The sequence below is a fragment of the Tachysurus fulvidraco genome, chromosome 14, assembly GCF_022655615.1.
Source record: "Tachysurus fulvidraco isolate hzauxx_2018 chromosome 14, HZAU_PFXX_2.0, whole genome shotgun sequence".
NCBI lineage: Eukaryota > Metazoa > Chordata > Actinopteri > Siluriformes > Bagridae > Tachysurus > Tachysurus fulvidraco.
In genome coordinates this window covers 11,129,044-11,154,160 of record NC_062531.1, presented here as the reverse complement: position 1 = coordinate 11,154,160, position 25,117 = coordinate 11,129,044, and the positions used below count along the sequence as shown (strand labels likewise).

The 25,117-nt window shown below is 38.0% G+C and overlaps 1 protein-coding gene across 2 annotated transcripts in view; it reads right to left on the bottom strand.

Moving 5' to 3' along the window:
- The window catches only part of prex1 (phosphatidylinositol-3,4,5-trisphosphate-dependent Rac exchange factor 1), a 77,555-nt gene that overhangs the window by 26,366 nt on the left and 26,072 nt on the right, over window positions 1-25,117 (bottom strand). For both annotated transcript variants that reach the window (XM_047823043.1, XM_047823042.1), the window contains exons 5-15: window positions 24,889-24,990; window positions 23,955-24,116; window positions 21,391-21,524; window positions 21,032-21,147; window positions 16,845-16,994; window positions 11,902-12,049; window positions 7,469-7,569; window positions 6,290-6,393; window positions 6,115-6,164; window positions 4,178-4,253; window positions 3,670-3,742 (exon numbers count right to left, since the gene is read on the bottom strand). In XM_047823043.1, coding sequence (XP_047678999.1) covers window positions 3,670-3,742; window positions 4,178-4,253; window positions 6,115-6,164; window positions 6,290-6,393; window positions 7,469-7,569; window positions 11,902-12,049; window positions 16,845-16,994; window positions 21,032-21,147; window positions 21,391-21,524; window positions 23,955-24,116; window positions 24,889-24,990 — 1,216 coding nt within the window. The remainder of the gene's footprint in view (window positions 1-3,669; window positions 3,743-4,177; window positions 4,254-6,114; window positions 6,165-6,289; window positions 6,394-7,468; window positions 7,570-11,901; window positions 12,050-16,844; window positions 16,995-21,031; window positions 21,148-21,390; window positions 21,525-23,954; window positions 24,117-24,888; window positions 24,991-25,117) is intronic.

Here is a 25,117-nt window from a genome sequence, read left to right as displayed (position 1 = left end):
CTCTGTCTTTACATATATATATAGTACTATGCAAAATCCCTTTTTTTTGTATATATTATTTGTAAATTATGCATTACTGAGATTGTACCAAACATTACTTTTCCAACAATAAATTACATGATAACGAAAAAATGTTTGTAAAATGTCAATAAACAGAGCAACATATTGTGTAACAAATCACTTCTCAGCCCAAAACCATAACGAATGTTCATCACAAAACTTCATAAAGTGTACATGAGACTACTAATTTTTTATTTCATTTTTTGGTACCACATCAAATATTAGCTTTGTATAGTTTCTTACTGGTGAGTTCTTATAAAATTTCTTATAAATCTGGAAACTATCAAGACTGTATGACATTAATTACGGCCCATTAAATTTAAAGATAAAATCAGATATTCATAGATGGAATGTTATTCCCTTTCTGAGTTTAAGTTCCCGCATAGAATCAATAAGGATGAATATTCTTCCACGGATGTTATACCTTTTTCAATGTCTACCAACCAAAATACCTTCTAACCAATTCTTAGAATTGGACAGATTAATAGCAAGGTATTTGTGGCAAGGGAAAAGAGCCAGAATTAAATTTAAAACACTGCAATTAAGAAAAGAGAAGGGTGGAATGGGCCTTCCTTCCCTACAAGAATATTACCATGCAGCCCAACTAAGGCCTTTAGTCTGCCTATGTTCACCAACATATACTGCAACATGGAAAGACATAGAAGGTTCGAAGTTAAACGGAACACCAATAACAGCTCTACTAAGTGATCAAATCAAATTACTAGAAGAACAGGCCATCCCAGAAGATTCTATAACAGGCAGCTTTCTGAAGTCCTGGCAGGCAATCGTCAAAATGTGCAGATTAAGAGAAGCATCTAAAATTATGAGATGGTGTGCCTATGATTCAGACTTTGCTCCAAACAGAATTGATGGCAGATGTAAGACATGGATCTCAAAAGGTTTAACTACTTATCATTCATTTATTTACAAAGGGGCATTCCAGACTTTTGAAACCCTACAGAAAGATTATGGACTGGGAAAAGATGATTTTTTTAGGTACCTGCAAGTAAGACAATAATAAACAAAAACATTAAAGAGGTGTTTGGAACTAGTGAGTCCGGGTTCATGGAAGTATTTTTATAACTAACTAAACCCAGATCATGCAACAAAGTTATCTCCAAACTATATAATGCTATACAATTATCTAAACAAGAAAATACAGAATTATATAAAGAAGAAATGGGTAAGGCAAGTAAATGTGAAGATCACACAGGAAAGCTGGGGGAAATATGTCAGTTACAATGGTTATCAACTGGGTCAAATACATGGCGTGAGTTTTGCTGGAAGAATATTGCGCGATTTTTTTATTACTCCCATTCAGAAAAGATACCAAGGCAGCAGAGATGCCTGTTGGAGACATTGTGGATCTAACGGAGCCAATCACTTCCATATTTTCTGGGACTGCCAAACAATAAGACCTTACTGGAAAGAGATCCATGAACACATAAACAACGTATTTAATGTAAACATTCCAATTAAATGTGAAACTGTATATTTGGGTAATCTAGGGTTGGAAACATGGAACGTTAACGGTAAAAAACTGCTTATGATACTATTAACGGCCAGTAAGAAATCTGTTACGAGGAAATGGTTAAAAGTTGATCCACCCACTATTGATGAATGGATTGAAATTATCTATGAGATTTATGTTATGGAAAAGATAAGACTAAATGGACTGAGTATGTAAAACCAATTAGACCGGATTTCATTTAACTGTATTTGTGCTCAATGTAGACCTGCCCTCTTTTTATATGATGTTTTACTTAACTGAGGTGGTGCGGACCCTGGTTCTGTTCTGCTTTGTTTTGGTTCTTAACTGGAATAAGTTGTAGTCCATAAAAGAAAAGGTCAGGAAGGCAATATGATCAATCTCATCTAAAATATCTATACCCATCTCCAACCATGTACTTGTACGACTATGTACTTGTACGACTATGTACTTGTACGAATAGAATTGTAACTAATGTACGTGATGTGAATCTGCCTTTGAATAAAAAATAATTAAAAAAAAAAAAATCTGGAAACTAGATTATGTTGGGTTCCCTTTTTGAGTCCAGTTCCTCTCAAGGTTTCTTTCTCAGATCTTCTCAGGGTTTTTTTTTTCATGCCACTGTCACCTCTGGCTAATAAAAAAAAAATAAAATAAAAAAATACACATATATACTTATACATATTTCTGTAAAGCTGATAGTATAATAGTATGTATAAGATACTGTAGTATAAGAAAAAAGACTTCCATTTCATTTATTTTGCCTTCTGACCGATCAACAATGAAAAGTCTCTGTGTGATGGACTGTTTAACTGACACTGTGCATTTGCTTACTGATCTTTTATACAATCCTGTATGGCTTTAGGATGCAAAACCTCAGGTAGCACATAAACACCAGTGCTGTTCATTTATTAGTATTCAAATCACATGATAATGAATAAGTCTCAGTTCAGCTGGTGCTTCAGCTCGGGCTTCGACTGATGACTTTTGACGCTCGCCTGTATTTTTTTTTTACTTCTGTCTTAAACAGCAGGAGCCATGCTGGTTGAGGAAAACCTGTCACTTAGGATTTTTTTCCCTAAAACTGAAAGTGACAGCCTTGTTTGCAGGAAGTTTTTGGGGAGACAAAATGTTCTGTTGCTGCACAGCGTATCCTAACTAAACATAAAGATTTGTTTTGTGACTGGACTTCAGAACAAGTAGTGCTGTTATTGATTTAACAGGAAGTGTGTGTGTGTGTGTGTGTGTGTGTGTGTGTGTGTATGTGTGTGTGTGTGTGTGTGTGTGTGTGTGTGTGTGTGTGTGTGTGTCTTCTCATACTGATGTTGTGTCTGTGTGCTTTAGTCTATTTTTTTTTTTTAACACTTTTGTTCCATTCCAACTCGCTGATACTGTTCTAACAGCTGGATACATCTGCTAATAGACGTGAGGACACTCTGGCCCCCAGCCAGGCTCACAGCCTCAGGGATTTATCAAGAATATTACAGGATAAATAAAAAAAAACCCTGTTTCAGTAGCAGCATAATCAATTTATTTCAGATAAACTGCTGTGAAATTGTATTAATGTCCACACATCAAACTTCCTAGTAAACTGAAATGCGATTAAAGAGATTAAATAAATAAATGACATCCGACAGCAAACCTGCAGCTCCTCCTCAGCACACTTTCAAGATACTGTGGCTCACAGCTGTTCTAATTTAAGACCCTTTAACACACAAAAACATGGCCACGGTTCACTCTCTGGCCCCAGACACCAAAGTGTTGCAATAGCAAACAAGCCAAGCCAAGGCTCATTGGAATTTCTGTTTATGGCAAAATCAGCAAGTCAGCCTAGAATCATGTACACACACATTACCGTGTTGATTTTTTTCTTCACTCTCAATTTCTTTTGAAACTTTCAACTCAGAGTCCAGCTTGACTACTACTGCCAAATGCAGCAATGTTGTTGATTTTAAGATGGATTCTGCCTCATCTGGTGATATCTTTCTGATATCATCGCTGCGCAGGTTCAAGATCAACAACATGTTCATATTTGATTCCGTATTTGTGATCCATTGACACTTTCTAAACACCATGCTCCCATAAAGTAAATATCGTGAGTCACGACGGATAGACATTACCGTGGTGCATGAAGCCGTTGTTGCACAGGCCGACCCCGAATGTGACGGCATCCTCGCGGGTAGAACAGTCTCCCTGAGAGATGTTTACAGAAAGTGAGAAAGAGAAAGAAATTGAGAAGACGAGAGAGAATACAGAGACATAAAGTGAGTATGAGAGAGAGAGAGAGAGAGAGAGAGAGAGAGAGAGAATGTTAAATAAAACCACATGCACCCCCGAACCCAAAATTTTAAAAGGCTGCTCTGTCCTCAATAAAAGCCCTATTTTTAGAGGTTTATATACAAACCTATGACATTACTAGTTAAGTAACCACACAGTTATGAGCTACAAGACATCTGAATTTCTCTCTGTCTCCCTCTGTGTGTGTGTGTGTGTGTGTGTGTGTGTGTGTGTGTGTGTGTGTGTGTGTGTGTGTGTGTGTGTGTGTGTGTGTGTGTGTGTGTGTGTGTGTTTTTGGAATGGAAGTCTGTTGCTTCTCCACAGGTGTATAAGTGTTTTATGTCTTCCTACCTGTGAGATGAGCCAGTCCACCAGTTTACTGGCTGGTAACACCGATTTAAATGTCTTCAGGTGGTGGTCTCTGTCTCTGCATGGAAAAAAAAGTAATAAATAAACAGACCTACACAATCCTTGTTTTTCCATTCACTTGTTTCACTTTGCAGACAAAACCTACTTTTGTATGCCTTGGAACAAAATGAAGAACACACATGAAATGTAATCGACGGCAAGTTAAGCTGGTGTAATTTATGTAACCCTTATTTATGTATGTATTTTTGCTTTATTGTCTAATTTAGTTGCTGCCAATTCCTGGCCTGTAGCATCAATATCGACTTTAAGGCACAAACTCGCTTATATTGTACACATGAGCCAACACACACCAGGCACTGGACTGGTGCCACTCTGATCAACACAACTGTAAAAGAAAGAAAGAAAGAAAGAAAGAAAGAAAGAAAGAAAGAAAGAAAGAAAGAAAGAAAGAAAGAAAGAAAGAAAGAAAGAAAGAAAGAAAGAAAGAAAGAAAGAAAGAAAGAAAGAAAGAAAGAAAGAAAGAAAGAAAGAAAGAAAGAAAGAAAGAAAGAAAGAAAGAAAGCCACACAGAAACCAAACAAACAACATTCATTCTTTTTTCCTTCCTTCCTTTATTCTGCTCTCTTAGTTTTAATGGCCACAAACCTTACAGAGTGGTTCTTAAAAAGAACAACAACAACAAATAACTCTAACACCAACATTATAACACAAGGAACTGCAAACTTTCTTCTTTGCTCCAAAATCAATCTGGTAGCCATTTCACCAAAAATAAATAAATAAATAAAATAACACCGCCACCCAACCTCAGCTGTCCAAAGAACTGTAAATAAATAATTTGTTATGGAGTCAAACTGTATAGAATTTAAATCTAAACCCTTAGACCTTTGAGCCTTCAGAGTCTTTTACCATGCCGTGTCACAGCAGAAGTACAGTATCTAAAGCAGATAACACTTCAGCCTGGCCACTGAGAAATATTTTATTCAAATGTAAATTAAAATCATACACCAAATGATACATGTGGTGTGTTAAGAAAAGCCAATAATTGGACAGTGTTACTGCACACATGCTTTAGTCTGACCACAATGACAAAAAAAAAAAGTAAAGCTAATTAATCCGCCACAAAACATCCTTATGGAGGATTCATTGTGTGCTAGTAAGAAAGAGGAAGCGTGCTAAGACGAGGCAGTCAGCAGCTTATTGGCTAGTTTAAAGCAAGATAGAGAAGATAAAGAAAGATGTGAGAACAGAAAACGGAAGGATGTGGCATAATTAAACAAAACACAATGTCAGAGTGGAGTGAGGCGCTGGTGCTCGGGTGGGGTGATTATTTTTTTTGTATGAGCACTGTAGATGAGCACTGTAGACTATAATTAATATAGAGCTTTCAACAGGGCAGCTTAACACAAAATCCTCATATACACTTAGATCCATAACCAACAAGCCAGAAGTGGAAATCCTGAAAGTAACCGGAGTAGAGAAAAGAAACCTGTCCTATGTAGGGTGCGAGGGGTTCTAAATCATTACTCTTATACAACTACATATTGCTACATCCAACATATTAAGTGTGTTGTAAAATTGTTCTGCATGAGCATATCGTGAATAAGAGTCCAGGGATGAGCATGATAATGTATTCATGGTTACAGCAGCAGCCCTTGTGTGAAGGGCAAGTATCTAGGTGAAATTATCTACTGAAGAAGAAGAGATGAAGTACAGTATGACTAAATCTAAAGCTAAAATTCCCCTCAATAATATGTGAGCAGAGGAATACATTTTCCAGCCTTGATCACTTCAGTCCAGTCTGTAGTGTAACAATCATTCATGGAAAATGCTGCAACTCCGTTTTAAGTATATTCAGTATATTATGACCATACACACAAACACACAAAGTATCCAGTTAAGAAATATGCTGTAATACTTACTTAATCACAGGTGTGAAGAGGCTGTGGAGACGACAGTACAGTCTCACACCCTACAAACATACAAAAGCACAAACCATTATTTTCCCCCACATCTTTAAACAGCTTGACCATGTTTAAATGCTTACAGTAACATTCACTAGTATTGTGTGATGGCGTGGAATATGTAAGGAAATACCTTGGATACGATATCCTCCATCTCACTCCTAGCTTTGTAAGTGCCGTCATCGTAACGGAAGCGGTACAGTACCTGCTCGTTCTTAAACTGGTGTTTATCCGAAACTAAAAACGTGAAGAAAATAATAAACTTTATACACCACATGATCTCTTCAGCTACACTGTGTGATTATTAAAACTGTGTTATTTGTTTAGCTTGTCACATTTTCCCATTGGAAATCCAAAAGATAAGTTTGTGTTGTGAAAGCAAAAACCTTACAAAATTCTTTGCTACTGTGAAAGACTTATCAAAACTAGCCTCTATAATCTGAGAGCAGCTCAGGATGGGTGCAACAGAGAGGACTAAATAAATTTAGAGAAACTTCATGATTCAATTCAGACATCTGATTAGTTTTCCAACTAAAGTGGTTTTGTTGATCTTTTGTAGCACTGACAAAATTGATTTCTGTAATTTTATTCTAGACTTTATTCGACATTTAGGGTATCTACATATGGGATAGTTTGTTTTATGTGCTCAATATAAATTTGAAACTATTTTCACAGTCTCACATTATTATCAGTGAATGTTACTGAGATTCAAACACCAGGTGTCCCATGTGACCTTGTGTCTCCTGAATCCTTACAACATGGTCTTATTAGTCCAGAATAATATTCTCCAATTTCATATCACACACAAACAAACACACACACACACACACACACACACACACACACACACACACACACACACACACACACACACACACACACATACACACACAAACACACCACTTTCTTGCAGTGGGGTGTATGTGCAGTCCTATGTCATTATCCCTGGTTCAGCTTTGGATAAGGTAAACACATCACTTCATCCATTATTCATGACTAGCTTGTTTTCCGTCACAACACTCCTGCCTTGGGGGACAGTGAAGAGCAAATCTTGATGATGAGCTCAGGTTACAGTGCAATGTTGACATGGGATGTAATTCAATCTTTAGGGACAATTTTTTTGCTGCACTTCAGCTTTTAACCACAAAATAAATTTCATTTTAAATTATTTGGGATGATTTAATTGCATTAAATATATAGCATTAAAAAAACTTAGGTTGTGTAGATTGTGTAGAAAGAATCGAAAGACGATAACATTTTAAAAGAAAGATTGAAAAAGAGTGGGAGATTAAAGGTTGGATGAGACTCTCACCATGGTGGATGAGACCATTTTCCAGCAGTGCTTGGCCTAAATTGATCCCTTCCTCTGGTTTACTGATCTCTCCACTCTCCAACAGCCAGGCGACAAATTCACTGCAACACACACACACACACACACACACACACACACACACACACACACACACACACACACACACACACACACACACACACAAGATAAGCGTTTTTGTTGATTATTCTTATATTAATCTTTTTCCATTCAGAGAATCTCAGTATTAATGAATCCAACAAATAAAAAGTCAACACTAAATACCACTGACATGGCAATGAATTTGTTTCACAGTCTGTAAATTATAAATATTTCTGCTATATGTGACACATTGTCACCAGAATAAGTCATATGGAAATTGCTGTGACACTTTTATGTAAATGTGAGACACTGTGCAGAGTGGATGGATAGAATGAATGTGTCTTGGCTTGTTAATAAATGGAAATTGGTGTAAACCATGGCCAGGTTAAGGTTTAGTGATTTTACTAACAATCTTTGTAATATTTGTCCTGCTCAGAGAAAAGCTGAGGACTCAGTGGTTCCTGCAGGATTTACAAATGGGAGAAAAAGCAGACGATGTGGAACCTCAACACGTCTGCCTGAATCATGCACTTGCATCGCTACATGTAATCAATATTCATGCAATATTCATTCATATGTAATCAAGATCATCAACTTTAGTACAAACTAGCTAGCTTGCAAACTTAACTGATTTCTGAGAGGAATTCCTAAGTGGTATTCATACATGTTATCGTAACAGTTATGATGAGCTAAAAAGCAAATATAACCTAATCTAACAAGATTTCTAAAGAATGTTAAGTCATTAATCAAGCTACCATAAGCTATTATCACCAGATATCTGAAAATAGTGACGTATTCATATGTTCTGACAATATTTACTGGTACAGCTGGCTAGCCACCTGAGCTAATATTCTGAGTGGCATGTTAAGTCATATTCATAATATCCTGATAATATTTACTGTTAACCCTGGTTAACATACTAACTTTCTCTAAACTGCCAGGATTTCTAAGAAGAATGTTAAAAGTCTAAATTAATTCACTGCATATTCGTATATATTCACAGGTACAGCAGGCTAGCTAACTAACCTGAGCTAGCATAGCCGAATTTCTCAGTGGGACATCAAGTCATATAAATATTATACTGGTATGAAGACTATTAAGTCATATTCACTTGTATGGACAATATTTACTGCTAAACTTAGCATACTAACATGATCTAGCCTGACAGGATTTCTGAAAATCCTGAATGTTAAAAGTAATTTGATAATGAAATGAATTTACAACATATTCATATATGTACAGTAGATAATATTTACTGGAACAGCTGACTAGCTAGCTAACCTGAGCTAATCTAGCAGGATTTCTGAGAGGATTGTTAAGTCATATATTAAAGTTTACTGATGATATTTACTGCTAACCCTAGTCAGTTTTCTAAAATAGCCTAACATGACAGGATTTCATCGTAGTGCAGTGTGACGCACTCGCATGAAAGCGAAATCTAAACTCTTCTGCATGCATGAACTCACAGATGATGGACTTTGATATCTTGACTCCTCTATGGAATCTTTAATCCCATATATCGGATCAAAGACTCACACATTTGTCCCACTCATGAATGCACCAATCTGATCTGTGAATGTGCATGTGTTTCGGGCTGTGGGTTTTGATGGAACACCGATTTGTTTAAAGTTACAAGAAACTATAAAAGCTATACCTTTAGCTGTGCATTTCATGCAAATCTACATGGATAAAAAGCACACAATTACATGCCATTATGTATAGAGCTTGTGCTTAAAGATCACATATGTACAGAATTAGGCAGGACTTTAATTACATTTAGACGAGTGACAAATTAACGGGGGAAAAATGCTAAAAAGTGAAGAAATAATGAGATATAGATTCCTCCAGAGAGATTTATTATTTAATAATGCAATTAAAGATTAAAATGGTGTAAATGATTTGCTTTGGCCTTCACAGTGGGCAGATTTTGTACCTGACATGTTAGACAGCTCTCTTCGCAACCAGCATCAAAACCCCAATAAAGGGAATATTGTTGTGAAGAATGTTGTTCCTTGCTTTAGGACAGTTCCAGAGACTTGCAGAACACACTGAAGATTTCATGGTGACTCTTATTGCCTGAGCATGGTCACTTTTTCCATTCATTTGTTACTCATTTATAGTTTTCATGGCTTTTATGTGTATATGTGCTCAGTGAAAGAATAGTTTAAGGAAAATAAGGAATCAGAAAAAGAGGGGAAAAGACAGCGAGTCTGCTCTACTTATGTAAGCCTCTAATCCAAACTGGTGGGGGAGAGAGAAGCATCCCTGAGGGGAATTAATGAGTGTTTATGTAGCTCATTAATATTCTCCATGGTTCAAGCACATGCAGTTTCTCACATGGGGCAAAGTTGTGAAAGAATGCTATATATATCTTACATAATATGTATTTTATATTTATATACATATTCAGATTTTTTAGTTAAAATCACATTCATTTGAAATACTTAAAACAAAGGATTAATTAATGTTCAATATATTCAATATTTAATATTTGAAGTTCTGCACTATTCCTCGATTTAAATGTAAGCAAATTAGTGATATTAATCATGTTAACTGCTTTGTACAAATGGTCAGATTTTCCTCATGTCTAATCTCTTCTACTGACGAAGGTGTTCAGAAAACACTCTGATTCATTTGATCTAAAACATACCTCACTGTGTGTATGTATGCACATGTGTGTATGTGTGTGTATGTTTGTTTAAGCAAGAGAGAGATTCTGCCCAACGTATTACAAGCAAGCTGCCTGTGCTTATTTACAGACCTGCAACAATGCTACTAGAAGGCCTTTTTGTACAGAGGCAATTAAAAAGAAGAAAGCAGTCAGGACTATAAGGGGGAAAAAAAATCCCATAAATCACCGTAACAAACAAGGAAAGAACAGATTCTTGAATGTTATCCAGCCTGTATATATATGATTTTTTTTAATCCAAAGCTTGGATGTTAAAGTTTTTCTGTAACAGGGCATGTACTGCTCTGACGCTCAGCTGTCTGCACCTGATGACGCAAAGACCAAGCTTGGTGAGCAATTGTGCTGAAAACGTAAAATCCATCCAGTCGTATGTTTAAAGCCTGCAACAACACAGCTGAGCATACAGACTATACACCTCCATAATATTTTTATTGCACTGCAGAGTACTCTGTATAATGTTAACTACATTATACGTCCATCAACTAAAGCTTCGTTTTCCCCAAGAAGGCCCATAACCTTTTTTTTTGCTCCTTAATCAGTGTAATGTACAGGGGAGAATTTTAATTGCTCCGAGGAATCTTGCTCACACACAAACACACTTGAGTTCAGTAACACACACACAGACACACACACACACACACACACAGTTTGAGAGCTCAATGCATGTGCACAACATCCATTGTTCATTCACAGTGCCGAAAGGCAGTGTAAATGTGTGTGTGCGTGTGTGTGTGTGTGTGTGTGTGTGTGTGTGTGTGTGTGTGTGTGTGTGTGTGTGTGAGAGAGAGAGAGAGAGAGAGAGAGAGAGAGAGAGAGAGAGAGAGAGAGAGAGAGAGAGAGAGAGAAGGGGTACTGAATGAGGAAAACCTTTTCTAATGAAGGATGTTTGCTGGGAATGTCTATGTCTGATGGGGTGCTTGGCACTGAGCTTGGGAAAGCATTTTCAAGCATCCTGTGTGTGTGTGTGTGTGTGTGTGTGTGTGTGTGTGTGTGTGTGTGTGTGTGTGTGTGTGTGTGTGTGTGTGTGTGTGTGTGTGTGTGTGTGTGTGTGTGTTCAGGAGGCCTCTCAGATTTAAGGTGACTTGAAGTCTGATAAAACTCAAACTCTTACAAAATAAAGATTCAATCTAGAACCTTACAACCTTCCATAGATTGTTCCTCTCGGTTCGATTCGAAAAGTGTTTTCCTGTCAAAAGTGGAACCCTTTTATGAAGCTTTTATATTCTTGCCTATTTAAAGAACAGTTTTGATTATTTCACTTAAGAGTTAAAACATGCAGACATATTATTTGTAAATCTAGCCCAATTATACTGAATTCTCCAATCTGACTGGCCAGAAGGCGTTGATTAATACTATAACAGCACAGCTGGAAGAAGAGTGTGGCTGCTCTTGCAGTTTCTCTGTAACATTTCCAGCTAGATTTTTTGACTTGTTACCTTCAAACTAAAAATAGTCCGGGGATGATATTAATAACAACTGTAAAAAAAAGTTATGACATAAGTGACAACAGGAAATGACATGTTTTATGAAAATAATCAGCTCTGCCATGGCAACAGCAACACACTAGTCTGTTCATGTGTTATTCCTTGCTTATGCACACTAGGGTTTTAAATAAATAAATAAACAAACATATCTAGGGACTCACTTTCCCAGAAAGCACTTGGGCACACTGGTGAGCTTCCTCCGTCGATCTTTGATCAGATGGCGGCTCTTGGTCATCATCATGTGGTAGAGCTTCTCTCCTTTCTCTGCAATCATAACGTAAGCATCCCGCTCCATTCCCAGTTTGAGGCCTGGACACAGTGCAAGACAGTTAAGAACACACAACATACAAAAAGAAGACTCCTACTTCATACAACATACTCCTACTACAGTTTAAATGCCCCAGGAACATCATGGAACAAACAGAAATGAACAAAAAAGTTGTTTTTGAGTCCATTACAAATCCCACAAGCAGATAGTTGGGAATCAGATATAGATTATGATTTGCCTAAATATTTAAATAGTGCTTTGATTTCTCACATCCTTTCTGCTTTTCCTCTCACTGGAGTGGCTGATGAGGGACATGTACATCCTCGTAGACACACACCTGGGTTCTCTGTCTCCCAAGTGGGGAGAAATGTTCATCTATAGAATTAGCCATGTAGCAGAGATCAGGGACACTGTGTTCATTTACATGTGCACTTGGTAACTGAACAGGAGCAAATGCATGGCTTGCTAAATATAGTGCCTGCACACTGGGGAACTGTGTGTAAATATGCACAAATGCCCTAAAGGACAAACAGGCTGATGGGTAAAACAGCAAACCAGAGCTCTATCAACTTGACACCCAACTTATAGACAGAGCTGCACTTGTGAACATGACCTGGGTCAGACTGAAGGAGAGGAACAGTTAGAAGCCAAAAACAGCTGGAGATGAAAAAGAGGAAGCAGCTGTGCACTTCACAACTCCACGTGGACTAAAAGAGAGCACTTCCATTTCCTAATGCACGTCTGCTGCTGGTTATGTGTTTCACAGCTTCACGAACTCCTGAACTGCACTTTACTACTGAAATATAGTATGTCTTTTTTTTATCAAATCAAATCAACATGCTTAATGCATCGCATATTAGATGATTCTGAAAGTCTAACAGCAGTATATCAAATAAACTTTGACTTACTACCAACTACTCATGCTGCTACCACAAGCCTTGAGCAGAGAGCTGTGAGCGGAAAACAAGACTGCGGAAACGTCAGAATTATGAGCTTCATTATTGCAGAGTTGAAGGCAATAACAACATGACCACCAAGAAAAACGGTGCAAAAAGTACCCTGGTGCAAAAACAGCACAGAAAACATGCATTGGTAGAAACAAGCCTGGTGTGAGACTACCACAATTACACAACACAACTGCAGCTGAGCTGAAACCCAAACCAGTAAAATCATGAGGTGGTCAAACCTCTGGCGGTGAATCACTACTATGAGCATTTACAGTCCAGTGGAACAGTTCTGATGATATGAAGAAGACTGCGATACTTGTTTATTCATTAGGTTGCACATTTAGATCATACACAATGGGAGAAAGTGGGTAAAAAAGAAAAGATGCAGTGGCCTCACGTGCTGCACATTTACCTTCACCGTCCCCAGCTGCTAGCTGTCTGGTGACAGAGGGGTAACTATATGCTGTAATTACACCTTGAGGATGGAAAAAGCAAGCTGGCTATCTTTGTTTCATCACAAAAATGACCATCTTCTGTACAGTATATTTTTGTATATCCTCATAACAGATTGAAACCTATTGTTATTAATATTACTATTGTACATTTATATATTTTTTATACTTGATCTATATAATATTTCTTATAATTTCAAGTCACCTTGCCTTGATATTATCTTTTTCTTTATCTTATCTTATCTCTTATCGTATCTCTCATCTTATCTTAAAACCTGTCATTTTAACAATGAGAATTGTATATTTTTTTATCTCTGTTTTAATGTAGTGGACAGATATCGTTAAAGTCTCTATAATTGTGTATAACTCAAATTTAATTGTTCAGAGTTTAAAAACTGAGGCTTTACTGGTGTGATTTGAATGATGAACATGCCACCAAGTATCGTTATATGATATTCATACGTCATTTTTCCCCGGTTGGTAGGATGTAGCCGTGGGTGGCCATTCAGGAGGGATTATGTGTGAAGATGATGACTGAGAAGGCTTTGGGGCAGAAGAGTGAACAGCTGGTGTGACTCCACAATCCACCTCCAAATGAACCATGGTTTGAGACTGTCTTCTACACAACCCAAGCCATCAGACACTGTGACATAATCTCCGTTGCGTTAGGAGATAAGAGATAACGTAGAGCGACACTTCTAGCAGTAATAACGGGTTTATGACCAGTGCTTGACCCTGTCTGAGCCAGCTTTCTCCGACAATCAAATCAAGCGCTGAGCTTGTGACTGCTAGCAAGGTTGTTGCATCAACTGTAATCTGATGAAAAAATCATAACCATACAATTCAATTCTTTGGTTTTTGTTATATCACAGTATTTACCAGAGGCCAGAAAATGGAATATGTGCCTGTCTTGGGGTGTGAATGTCCTATCACACTCCACAGCGGTGCTTAATGGCTCTAAATTTCTTAATGCTGCTTAATTTCTAGTTCTTCTGTTTTAAGCTAGGAGCAATATATTTGTAGAAAATTTCCAAAATGATACGAATGGTCCGATTTTTTCACAAAAATGTTTATATCTTCAGGTGGAAGCTGATATCAAACATATTTCTGCTCTCTGACAGAAGCCCCGACCACTACAATTCTGTGTAACTTAACCCAACAGAGGTAAAAGCATCTCACCCCAAATTGCAGGAGTAAAATAATTTGCTTATACTGATTGAAAATGTCAGATAAATCGATTTCCATTCCTCCGGAATGGAACACCAGTGTATAGGTAAAAAGGGTAAAAGCATGTGGCTGGGAAAACTGTTAATAGTGTCTCTGATTTCCTTATCGTAATTGACAATGGCTCGTTCTGATCCAAGTTCCAGTCTGTATTCTACATGAAGTCTATTGACTGGAACGTTAGTATATAGATCCTCATTTGTCATGTCAGCACAAATCTTTCAAGCGAAGCCTGCCTGCCAGTGGCAGATGCTGATCCACATAATCACATTAACATGCTGCTTCCTTCATCCTAAAGTGCCATTGGGTTTGATTTTAATTAAATTGAAGGCACTCGGAAAGGCTGTCAAAATAAGGTAGCACTTTAGCATGTCAAACAAAGCATCGCACGGAACATGTAATTAACAAGCGTGTCCGAAAGCCAGACCTGAGGCCTTTAGAGAAAAAAAGACAGGGTGAGAGAGGGAAGAGAGGTGTGACTGATGGGGCACCTGTTGCACTGGGCTTCATTTCAAACGGCCGAAACACGAGCCACCCCATAAGAAAAAAAAAAAAGCTTCTGCTTTCACACGGCACCAGAGCAGAACGTAATGTGATGTGCTACAGCTAAGGCAAAGCTTTGAATGCCTCGACTGCTCTGCATTTTCAATAGGAAGTGATACTTCAGTCTGAAACATTATACTAAAGAAACAGAGTGTCAGTAGATTTCTAGTTCTGCAGTTTATAGCTGTGTTTTGATGGTGTTCGGATGAAGTGGACTGTGCTACTGAAAACCCAAAAAAGCTCATCACACGGACAAACCAAGAACAGGTGGGCCGTGTGAGACAGGTGTTTCGACTCTGTCATGGAAAACAACAAAGGCATTCATGAAAACATTAGACAGAAGAGGCCAATGAGGTCCTTTATAGCCTAAAAAATAAGTGCCTGTTGGAAATATTGTAATTATGCAGTGAGCACACTCAAAAACTACCACAGACCTGACTACGAGCCCTTACTTTCCGAGCTGGGAATGGGTCAATAACAAAAGTCACAGCAGCAGCCAAAACGGACAGGAATGTTGAAGTGCTCATTTTACTTGTTAAAATAAACCTCCTGTCTGTGATGATACAAAAAGAACAAAAGACGTTTTCTCATGCTGTCCGTTTACTTCACACGCTGTCTAAAATTTCCAGCCAAAACCACTCGAACCACACTAAGTAACAATCACACCGTATACACCAAAAAAGTGTCTGATACCATAGCAATTTTCCAACATTAACATTTTAACTACAATGAAGATATACGGCTTGTCATGTAACTGAGAAACGGCAAAGACCTGCACGAGAAGACTTCAACAGAAACATTTACGGCATTTGGCAGACGTCTTTTATCCAGAGCTACATAAATATTTTTTTCTTCTTCTAATTTTGTACAACTGAGCAATTGAGGGTTAAGGGCCTTGCTTAGGGGCCCAGCAGGGGCAACTTTGTGGACCTGGGATACAAACACAACCTTCCAATCGTTAATCCAATGCCTTAACCACTAATCTACAACATCCACAAAAACCTAATGTTACAGCTTAACCTCTGACTGTTTTAAAGAAGCGACACTGCAAACTCCTTCTAAAAAGATTTAAAAAAAAAAAAAACATCTCCTCATATCAAACATAAGCAGCCTGAACTGTCAGAGATGCTCTGTTACAGGCAAATAACCACAAATAATCAAAAAAACAAACAAGAAAACTAGTACTAGTTTAAATGCAAGTGCAACTAGTCCTTATGATGATTTATGAGGATATGAAAGTGATAAAAAGATTGGTCAAGAAACCAATCAAAAGAGAATCAAACATTTCCGACCTGAAGGCAGGTTTACTAACTGTTTTTTTTCCTCCCACGTATGTAATACACTTGTTCTGATCACTTTTGGCACCGTTTCTACATAATGATTAATATTTTTGAAAATGATCATTCCTTTAACCATTCAGGGATTCTGGATGTAAAACCGCCGCTGTACATTCTTAAAAACAAAAAGAGCTGTACAAGCTTAAAAACAAATCTGTTTGAGATTACATGAAAGCATAATGATTTCAGCAGGCACTTTATATGATGTGCACATCAAGTATGTCTTAGTTGATCCGAATCGATTCAAGGTGACAAAAAAAAACACAAAAAAAACGATGGGACTCCAAACCGATCCTGTAAAAACAAGTCAGAGGAAAGCACATAAGCACTCACTCTCTCTCTGTTCGCGTTCCTTTAAAATGGCGTCCAGCCATTTTTGCTTGTCTTCTGCATTCTTGGCCATGCACACAAACCACTTGTTTTTGGCCGTGTTGTGAATCTTCCAGCCGTTGGTCACAGTGTAGTTGTTGCTGTGATAATCAGCTGGGATGAAAAAGACAAAACAAAACACGGTGAACAGTTTGAAACTCCAGCAGCTCATTCACTTCTAAATATATGTGAAGCAGATTTTAACACGAATCCCGATGACACACAGCATATGGAATGAATTTCTTCTAGCTGAAAAGTAAATGATCAACAAATCACTTGTTTCGGTGACACTTTATTAAGCCACACTTATTAAAGGTTAGTTGTGATCTTGGTATTTGTTATAAAGCTGAGAATAGACACTTGTAATGCATGTAATCACTTTGTATAAAGAGTCTCATACATATTATCAATAAGAATAATAATACATTAGAGCAATAGAGGCAGTTATAAAAAAAACGACTAATGCAGACTGAATAAACCTCTTACAAGCACGCGATTTAAGGTTCATTAAACAAATTACTTTGTTCCTTATTTAACCCCATATGTGTGATCATTAAAATAAAATGTCACCAGTTTTTATTGCTGAGGGAAAAAGTTCAGAGTTAAAGGTACCAACATAGGTATATGTATGCTTAAAAGCTCTGATATACATAAGGAATAGTTGATTAAAATATAATATAATAATACAAGAGCGATTGTGTTGTTTCAAGAGTGAAATCAAAAGAATTTATTTTTTAAAACATCCTTTACAAGTAACATCTAGAACGGGCATCACGGAACGCGGTCCGGATCCGGACCGAGTGACGGGTCTGCCCGGACCCGTTAAAATTCTAATATTATCATATTAAGCATCTCCTTATTATAAGCTAATATTATAAGATTATATAAGCTCTTTGATATTAATAAAAAGATAAATCTTTCATTCATGTGCAGTTAATCTAGTTATTACGACAGGAGCATCATCAAAAGCCAAGCCAAAAACTGTGTTTTTTTTTGTTGTTTGTTTGTTGTTTGATGGTTTCTGTTCTATACTCCAGAGCAGAAGGTGGCAGTAATGCCCCTAATCACGCTGGCAGGACAATTAAGATTCAAACTGCTGGCAGGACAATTACATGCCCATTTCTCTCACTTGGAACGGAAGATGGAAAGGGAGTAAGGAGAGGTGGAAAGGAGAGAGGAAAAAGGGAGCTGCTCAAAGCTCTGTACTTTTCTTTTATTCAGTAAATTCTGCCCTGTTCTATTTTACCTGAAATGTTCTTTTGCCTAAGGTTCCTGTGTTATTAATATAGTTAATGTTTTAAAAAGGGGGCAGCTCAAAAGTCTTTTGTTTCATTTTTTTCTTAAAGATTAATACCACTTTTATTTTATTCAAAAGATTCTGAATGTTTTACATTACTTGAAATATAGGCCCTAAGTTCAGGCTGATTTTATTCAGAAGAAATTCAGTGTCTGTTGTCTGTTTCTTGACATGTAGTAAAGACAACTACAGGATTGTTTTCCATCCAAGTGCCATACAAGTTCAGACTTTGAAAACACTTGAAATTTAACAATAAATTATATAGAAATGTATGTGCGTTATCGATTTTATTAACATGAGGGTACACTATTTTAAGTGACAATATAAGATTTGGACCTTTGCTGGGAGGAAATTTTAGTAACTGGAGTAACTAGTAACTTTGAATTTTAATTGAATACCCCTGATTTAGAATGTTGATACCTCAGATACCTCAATTCAGTATATCTTCAATATATAACTGATATAACGGATATTTTACTGTTCAGTATTAGAGGTTTTTCTCCCTAAAAATTGTGTCTGAGCTCGTGTAGGTGCCGAGAGTTTAAAGAAGTTCAAAGGTCGAATCCGTAATGTGGTAAACGTCTTGTTTTAAAAGCTTCCTAAAGATTAGACGCATTAGTGCTGTGCTGTCCTGGTGAGCCATTAATTTTGAGTAATATCTGCCCCTTTTTTGCAAACGAAGGTGATGTTATACAGAATCACAAAAAACACCCAAACCACTACAATATCCAAAATTTGATTTCGAATTTTTAGCTATAAAAAATGTGAACCGTTTAAAGAACGATATAAATAGGCAAAATTTTCAAACTATCTGTCCAGTCATTAAACAGCGGGAAAGTGCATGTGTGTGCGGGTGTGTTTGAGAGTGTGTAAAAAATGTAGGTAGAGGTTTCATCCCTTTAGCACACAGCCCAATTTTATCCCTCATTTGACAGCAGGTAAATGAGGTGGAGTGGGATGAATAAAAAATGAGCCTCTGTAATGGGCAGCAAGTTAATGTTGAGATGGTGGAAATAGATTTGGAGGCACTAAAAGGCCTCAGGTAGGGCTTTTAGCCCATTTGAAATAAGACGGGAGGGAGCTGACCACTAAATCGTGACTGAGTGGAGGTTAACGGATAGCTGGGCGTCCGAGCAGCCTGATAAGGGTGCAATTAGGGTAATTAAATAAGAGCTCTGGAGTGAGACACTGAGAGGGGTAAAGGAGTGAGGGCCAGTGATCCAAAAAGCACTGCTCAGTGCTGGAAGCTTTAGGTTGTTTACAGACATGTACACATGAGAAAGGTCTTGTAGATGAGTCTGCTTTTGCTGCAGTGATGCTGAATTCTCTAATCAGACTGAGCTCATGGTTTTCGATTCATTCTCTAGGACAGCAGTTCTGACAACAGTTCTGGTTTTGCTTCAAGATGCTTCATGTGACATCAGCACAACACACTTTCAGCCAAATACGTCTTTACTTCAAGTCATTCATATGTATCTTCAGTGGTAGCAGTAAAAGAAGTATCCTGTTCTGGCAGTTTTACAAATTCGAGTAGTTAAGAAAAAAAAAAACTTGCTGCAAATTCAAGCAATTTTAGCGGCAACAGCAACAAAAATAAATTGTATTGTTTTTACAGTAACAGCTCTGTTACACTGACTTGCATGGCAGATGCTCTACGTAACCTTAAACTAATGATGAGCAAAATAACGTGTTATTAAACAAGGAAAAGGAATAATCACTGATATAGTTTCTATAAGAAGACTTTTATATAACATTTACAGACATGTCAGCGTAATGCTCAGTAAATTTGGCTTTCCAGTTTCTTGGTAAGATGTTTTTTTTTGTCTTATTAACTTCAAGAGAGAGCAATAATAAAAGGCTGGTGAGGGAACGATGGATTACAGCTGCTACAGCATCTAAAAGCACTTCAGTAAATTACTAATTGCAATCCCAATCACTGCAGAATAATGACAGCAAGTTAACATTTCTGGCATTTGGTGAAATGTGTCTACTGTTTCTTTATAATAAGATCATCATAAAGCGAACACATGAGATTAAGCCATATTAGACCCGTTTCATCATTTTTAAGCCGAACGTGTTCTTGTTCTGTCGGCAGATCGTTTTAATTTGAAGCCTTTATTTAATTTCTATTCTATTTATTAACTGGTATTTGTTTTTTAAATAATTATTTATTATATATAATAAATTACTGTATATAGAATAGATAGAACAAGAAAATGTGAAGCTAAAATATAATAATCTATAGTAACAAACTTAAGTAATAAATCGTTTGTACTAGGTTCGAGATATCATCACTTGCATCACAATATACAGCATTGCAATCGAATGAGAACAAAAGATATGATGATAAGACGTCTGCTATAAACTGATGTAGGTTACTGGTGTGTATAATGAAGCTGGTTCAGTTACTTTGTAGTCAGATGAATGATACGTGACAACACCACACCCTGACTGCCGATGTGTACGTGTGTGGTTTCAACTGATCCTTCGCTAGCTTTTGTTCCTACGGTGACCGCGACACGCGCAGACATCCCTCACCTTAACATGTATTGAAAGTGAAAACAAGAGCTGTTAATTCTCAGTCAGTACAGATTTCAACCAGAACCACACCCATCATCTGGTACTCACACTCGCACACACATGCTAACATACACGCGCACACACCCCCCCCAAAGGTGTGAAACGGATCTATATCACACGGGCGTGCGTGCTAATCGCGATTCAGTTTCCGGAATAGTTTTTGTGCTGTGTTCATGGTGGCTGTAAACTGCAGCGCAATAATACAGGCAACAAATTACACTTTGGTTTGACACCTTTTTTATATCCGTTACAGAAAGCAGAGGTGCAACCATACCGGTTCCGTCTTCGACGTTTTCCACCTCCATCACTTCCGTGTTGATTCGGCCACGAAACACATACATCGGGCCGTTGATAGACTTCGTCCTTTTGGTAGATTTCTTCCCTGAAACTCTGGACAATTAAAGACATGAAAAAGAATTGAAATTATAAAAGAGAATTTATCATATTGTCCTTAACATCTATCCAATAGATGCTTCAGGCACAAGAAGGCCATAAAAGTAAATGATGTTTGTGTTCGAGACAGACGTTAATCATCTTTATACGCTTATGCTCGCGTCATATGCACCATCGACACTAGTACCTCAGGCGCTGTAGGAAAGTGTGAGCAATATGTGGACAGTGTTGTTTTCTAACCTGGACTTCCTCTTGCAGTACACGAGAAGGTTATCGAACAGGAAGAAGACCCTTTCCTGAATGTTTCCTGCTGAGATCTTCAGCAGATTGCCATGGAGAAGCAGCTCAGTACAGATATCAGTTAGATTTGTTCCCTGGTTCAAAAAACACAACGGAAGACGAACGAGAATACAAGAATGTTATAAAACATAAAACATAACATTGACAAGTTTATAGTCTTAATAAGCACTTAGCGCAAAACTCAACCTTCAGAAATGAGTGGGAAACTTCAAACAAGTGAACGTATACTGTACACATCTACTCGACAACCTCTGAAATCTGCAAACAGCTGGTTTATTTCAGAATGCATTCAGAATACAGATACTTTCATAGATGTGAGATTTGTATCATGATGTCACTGTTAACCCTCTCTGTTTCATAGCTGACCCTTTATTCTGTCCCCAACGTCTTATCAGGCTGGGACATGGTAAGAAAAGCATTTCACTGTGCTGTAATGTATATTAGACAGACAAAGCCTTTCTAAATTCATGGTGCTGTTCACGCTTTGTATTATGTGCAGACTTTACTGGTGCTGCTGTGTGCATTCAGGTCAGATTTCCTTCATCCTTACACCATCACATTCTTTATTAAAGAGATGTTTGAAGTTTAAGGTTGCGCAAAAATATAACTGAAGAGTTTATTGCAGGCTTAACACAATATCAACCAATATAAACAGAGTTAATAGAAATGTTCCATGATGCCTCTGCTTAACACTGAGTTACTCAGTCTGGTGTTTCAGAATCGACAAATACTAAAGAGGTACTGTGAAAAAACTGGTATTGATGCATCCCTTCTCTAAACACCTTTATACTGATGGTTTAATATGTAATTACATATTAAACTTATATAATGATATATATATATATTACTGTTGTCAAATTTATTTTTAAATTATTGCATAATGTGTAGTGTATTACACATGCACACGCACGCATACACAATGCTATTTTTTTTATTATTTGCATTTATCAGATCCTATACACTACTTTCTTGATTTTTATTGATATTACTCCTCTTGTGCTATTGTGTTGAATTTCCCCTATGGTGGATTAATAAAAGGTACATCTCATCTCATCTCATCTCAACAAATTGTAGCAGAAAATACAGACTCTCATCTCGGTACATTTGAAAATAACCTAAAGTCAAGTTTTTCACTTTTTACAGTTCCTTTTTGTACAAGTGCAACATTCTGTTCTGCAGGGTTTTTTTGATGTCATGAACCTGAACCTGCAGAAGGCTCTTGACCGTCAATAATTGATTTCATCCGGGGAGAATGTTCGTTCCAGGCTGCCTTTGAACAGGATGTGATTTTTCCATGCTTTTCAGGTGTGTGCGTGAGCCTGAGACTCCATTTTGTCTCTTTAATCAATGGCACATCCAGATGGGTCGATCACAGCCCCGGTACGATGTCTGCTCTTGATTCTGCACTCTCTGTCCATTAGAGATGATTTACATTAAGCTCGATAGAAACCTACTTGATTGAGGACTTCCAGCCAGCGGACTAGCGATCTTCTGGAACTATCAGCCTGTACAAGGCATTTAACCCCACTTTACACAAACACTTCCTGCAGCAGCACTTCTGCTGGTGGCATTACCGTGTGAAATGCATATGGAGGCAAAATGCAAGGTGTCATTATCTACCATGTGATGGATTTCACAACCATGGAAATTTCAATCTTAAACTGTGTGTCTTTCCCCACATGCTCTGAGATTCTCCAGTCAGCTGGCGCTGCTGAAGCTTAGCACACAAGCGTCTGGACTGGAGCATAATGGAGCTCTGTTATGAGCTGGGCAACACACTGAATAGGAGGACAGTGAAGCACTGTGAGTGACGCTGTTCGATAGGAAATAACATAGCACACACTGCCACTGAAAACTAGCCGAGAAGTTCCCAAGACCAAAAAAAACCAAAAACATGATGAGAAGTACAGGATCGTAATAGGGAATACAGTCGAAATGCACAAAACAAGTGAGAGAGAGAGAGAGAGAGAGAGAGAGAGAGAGAGAGAGAGAGAGAGAGAGAGAGAGAGAGAGAGAGAGAGAGAGAAGGGGTGGCATACAGTAGCATGTTCAGAGGAATCAGCTGATCTCCTGGGTAACAAGCTGACACTACTGCATTAATGCTTCCTGTTTCTCTTTATGGTGCTTCTAAAGAAAATGTTACCATGGATTCTGTCTGAGAAAACAAGGAAATTCAGACACTGCATAATCTAACTTAAATATAAAAAAAAACAGACTAGCACAGGAAACTCTGACCTACTAAAAGTGTGTGTACATGTGCCACGTCCTGTACTATTCTTCGTAGTCATCTGGCCAGATCCTAACAACAGTGATGGTGTTTTGAAGTGGAAAGTATCAGGTGGTTGATGCTTGAAATACCTCCAGCAGCCTCGCTAGGTCTAACAATGCTTTCAAAATGCTATCGCATTTGGGAAACAACTGCTATGGCTCATGCACTTGGTATATATAAGTGTCTGCATTGTGGATAGGAGAACAATTACCCCACACTAGCACTGTTTACTGACCTCCCAGCCCTCTATGTGGGACTGGAGCTGCTCGAGCGCCTCCAATTTCTCCATTTGCCTCTTTGTCTCATTGATGTTGGAGCACACTTCCTTCATGGCCTGCAGAGCTTCCTCAACGGCTGGGTAATCTGCATGCTTCTTAGGAGTCCTTTTCAACAGTTCCTACGGTGGACACACAATACAGGAGCTAAGTGTGAGGAAATCAACCTCAGACGCAACCTTATGCTCAAAACTGTAAAAAATGCTGAAAGAAAGAAAGAAAGACAGACAGATACAGTTGAAGAGCAGCACAGACAGACAGACAGACACAAGCAGACAGAAAGGGATACAGGGACATTCATTTAGAGACAAACAGAGACCCCAAAAAACAGACAGACAGAGGCACAGAAAGATAAACAGATAAAGAGGTAGTAACAGACACTGACTGACTGAAAGACAGACACAGACAGAGACACTAACAGGCAGACAGAGACATGACAGATTGTTACACAGGCAATACGTCACTGGCAGACAGAGACACAGAAAGAGAGAGACACAAACACAGACAGACGTAAAGACAATCAGATAAACAGACAAAAAGACAAGACTCAGAAATACACCAGCAAACATGCAGACAGGTAGACATTAAAATATGTGGATGTGGATGTGGATGGATGGATGGATGGATGGATGGATGGATGGATGGATGGATGGATGGATGAAGAAAGACAAACAGAAAGGCAGATAGATAGAAGGATGCAGAAACACAGACAATGAAACAGAGAAACAGACAAACCTAAACCTGACAGACAGACAGACAGACAAACACACAGACACTGAGTGAGACAGAAACAGTGTAGAATGTAGGGTAAAACAAATAAAAGGCTGTTATGGGTTCTTTGGTTGAGGAGAACCCTGACAGGAGCGAGGCTGATGATGCAGCACAGCTAGGTACCTTGAGCAGAAGAGGGTACTTGCAGATCCTCTGTATAGGTGAGAGCAGGTAACCTTCCAGAGGAACATCTGTGCTCTTCTTCCCTCCAAGCAACATACAGTGCTACAACACAAACATCCAGGAGGTTTTTTTTGTTGTTGTTTTTTTAACCTGTGCCTGTCTAAGAGAATATCCACAAAACATACACAAACACTATGTTACCCCGTGGATGTGTGTTTTCACAGCACTC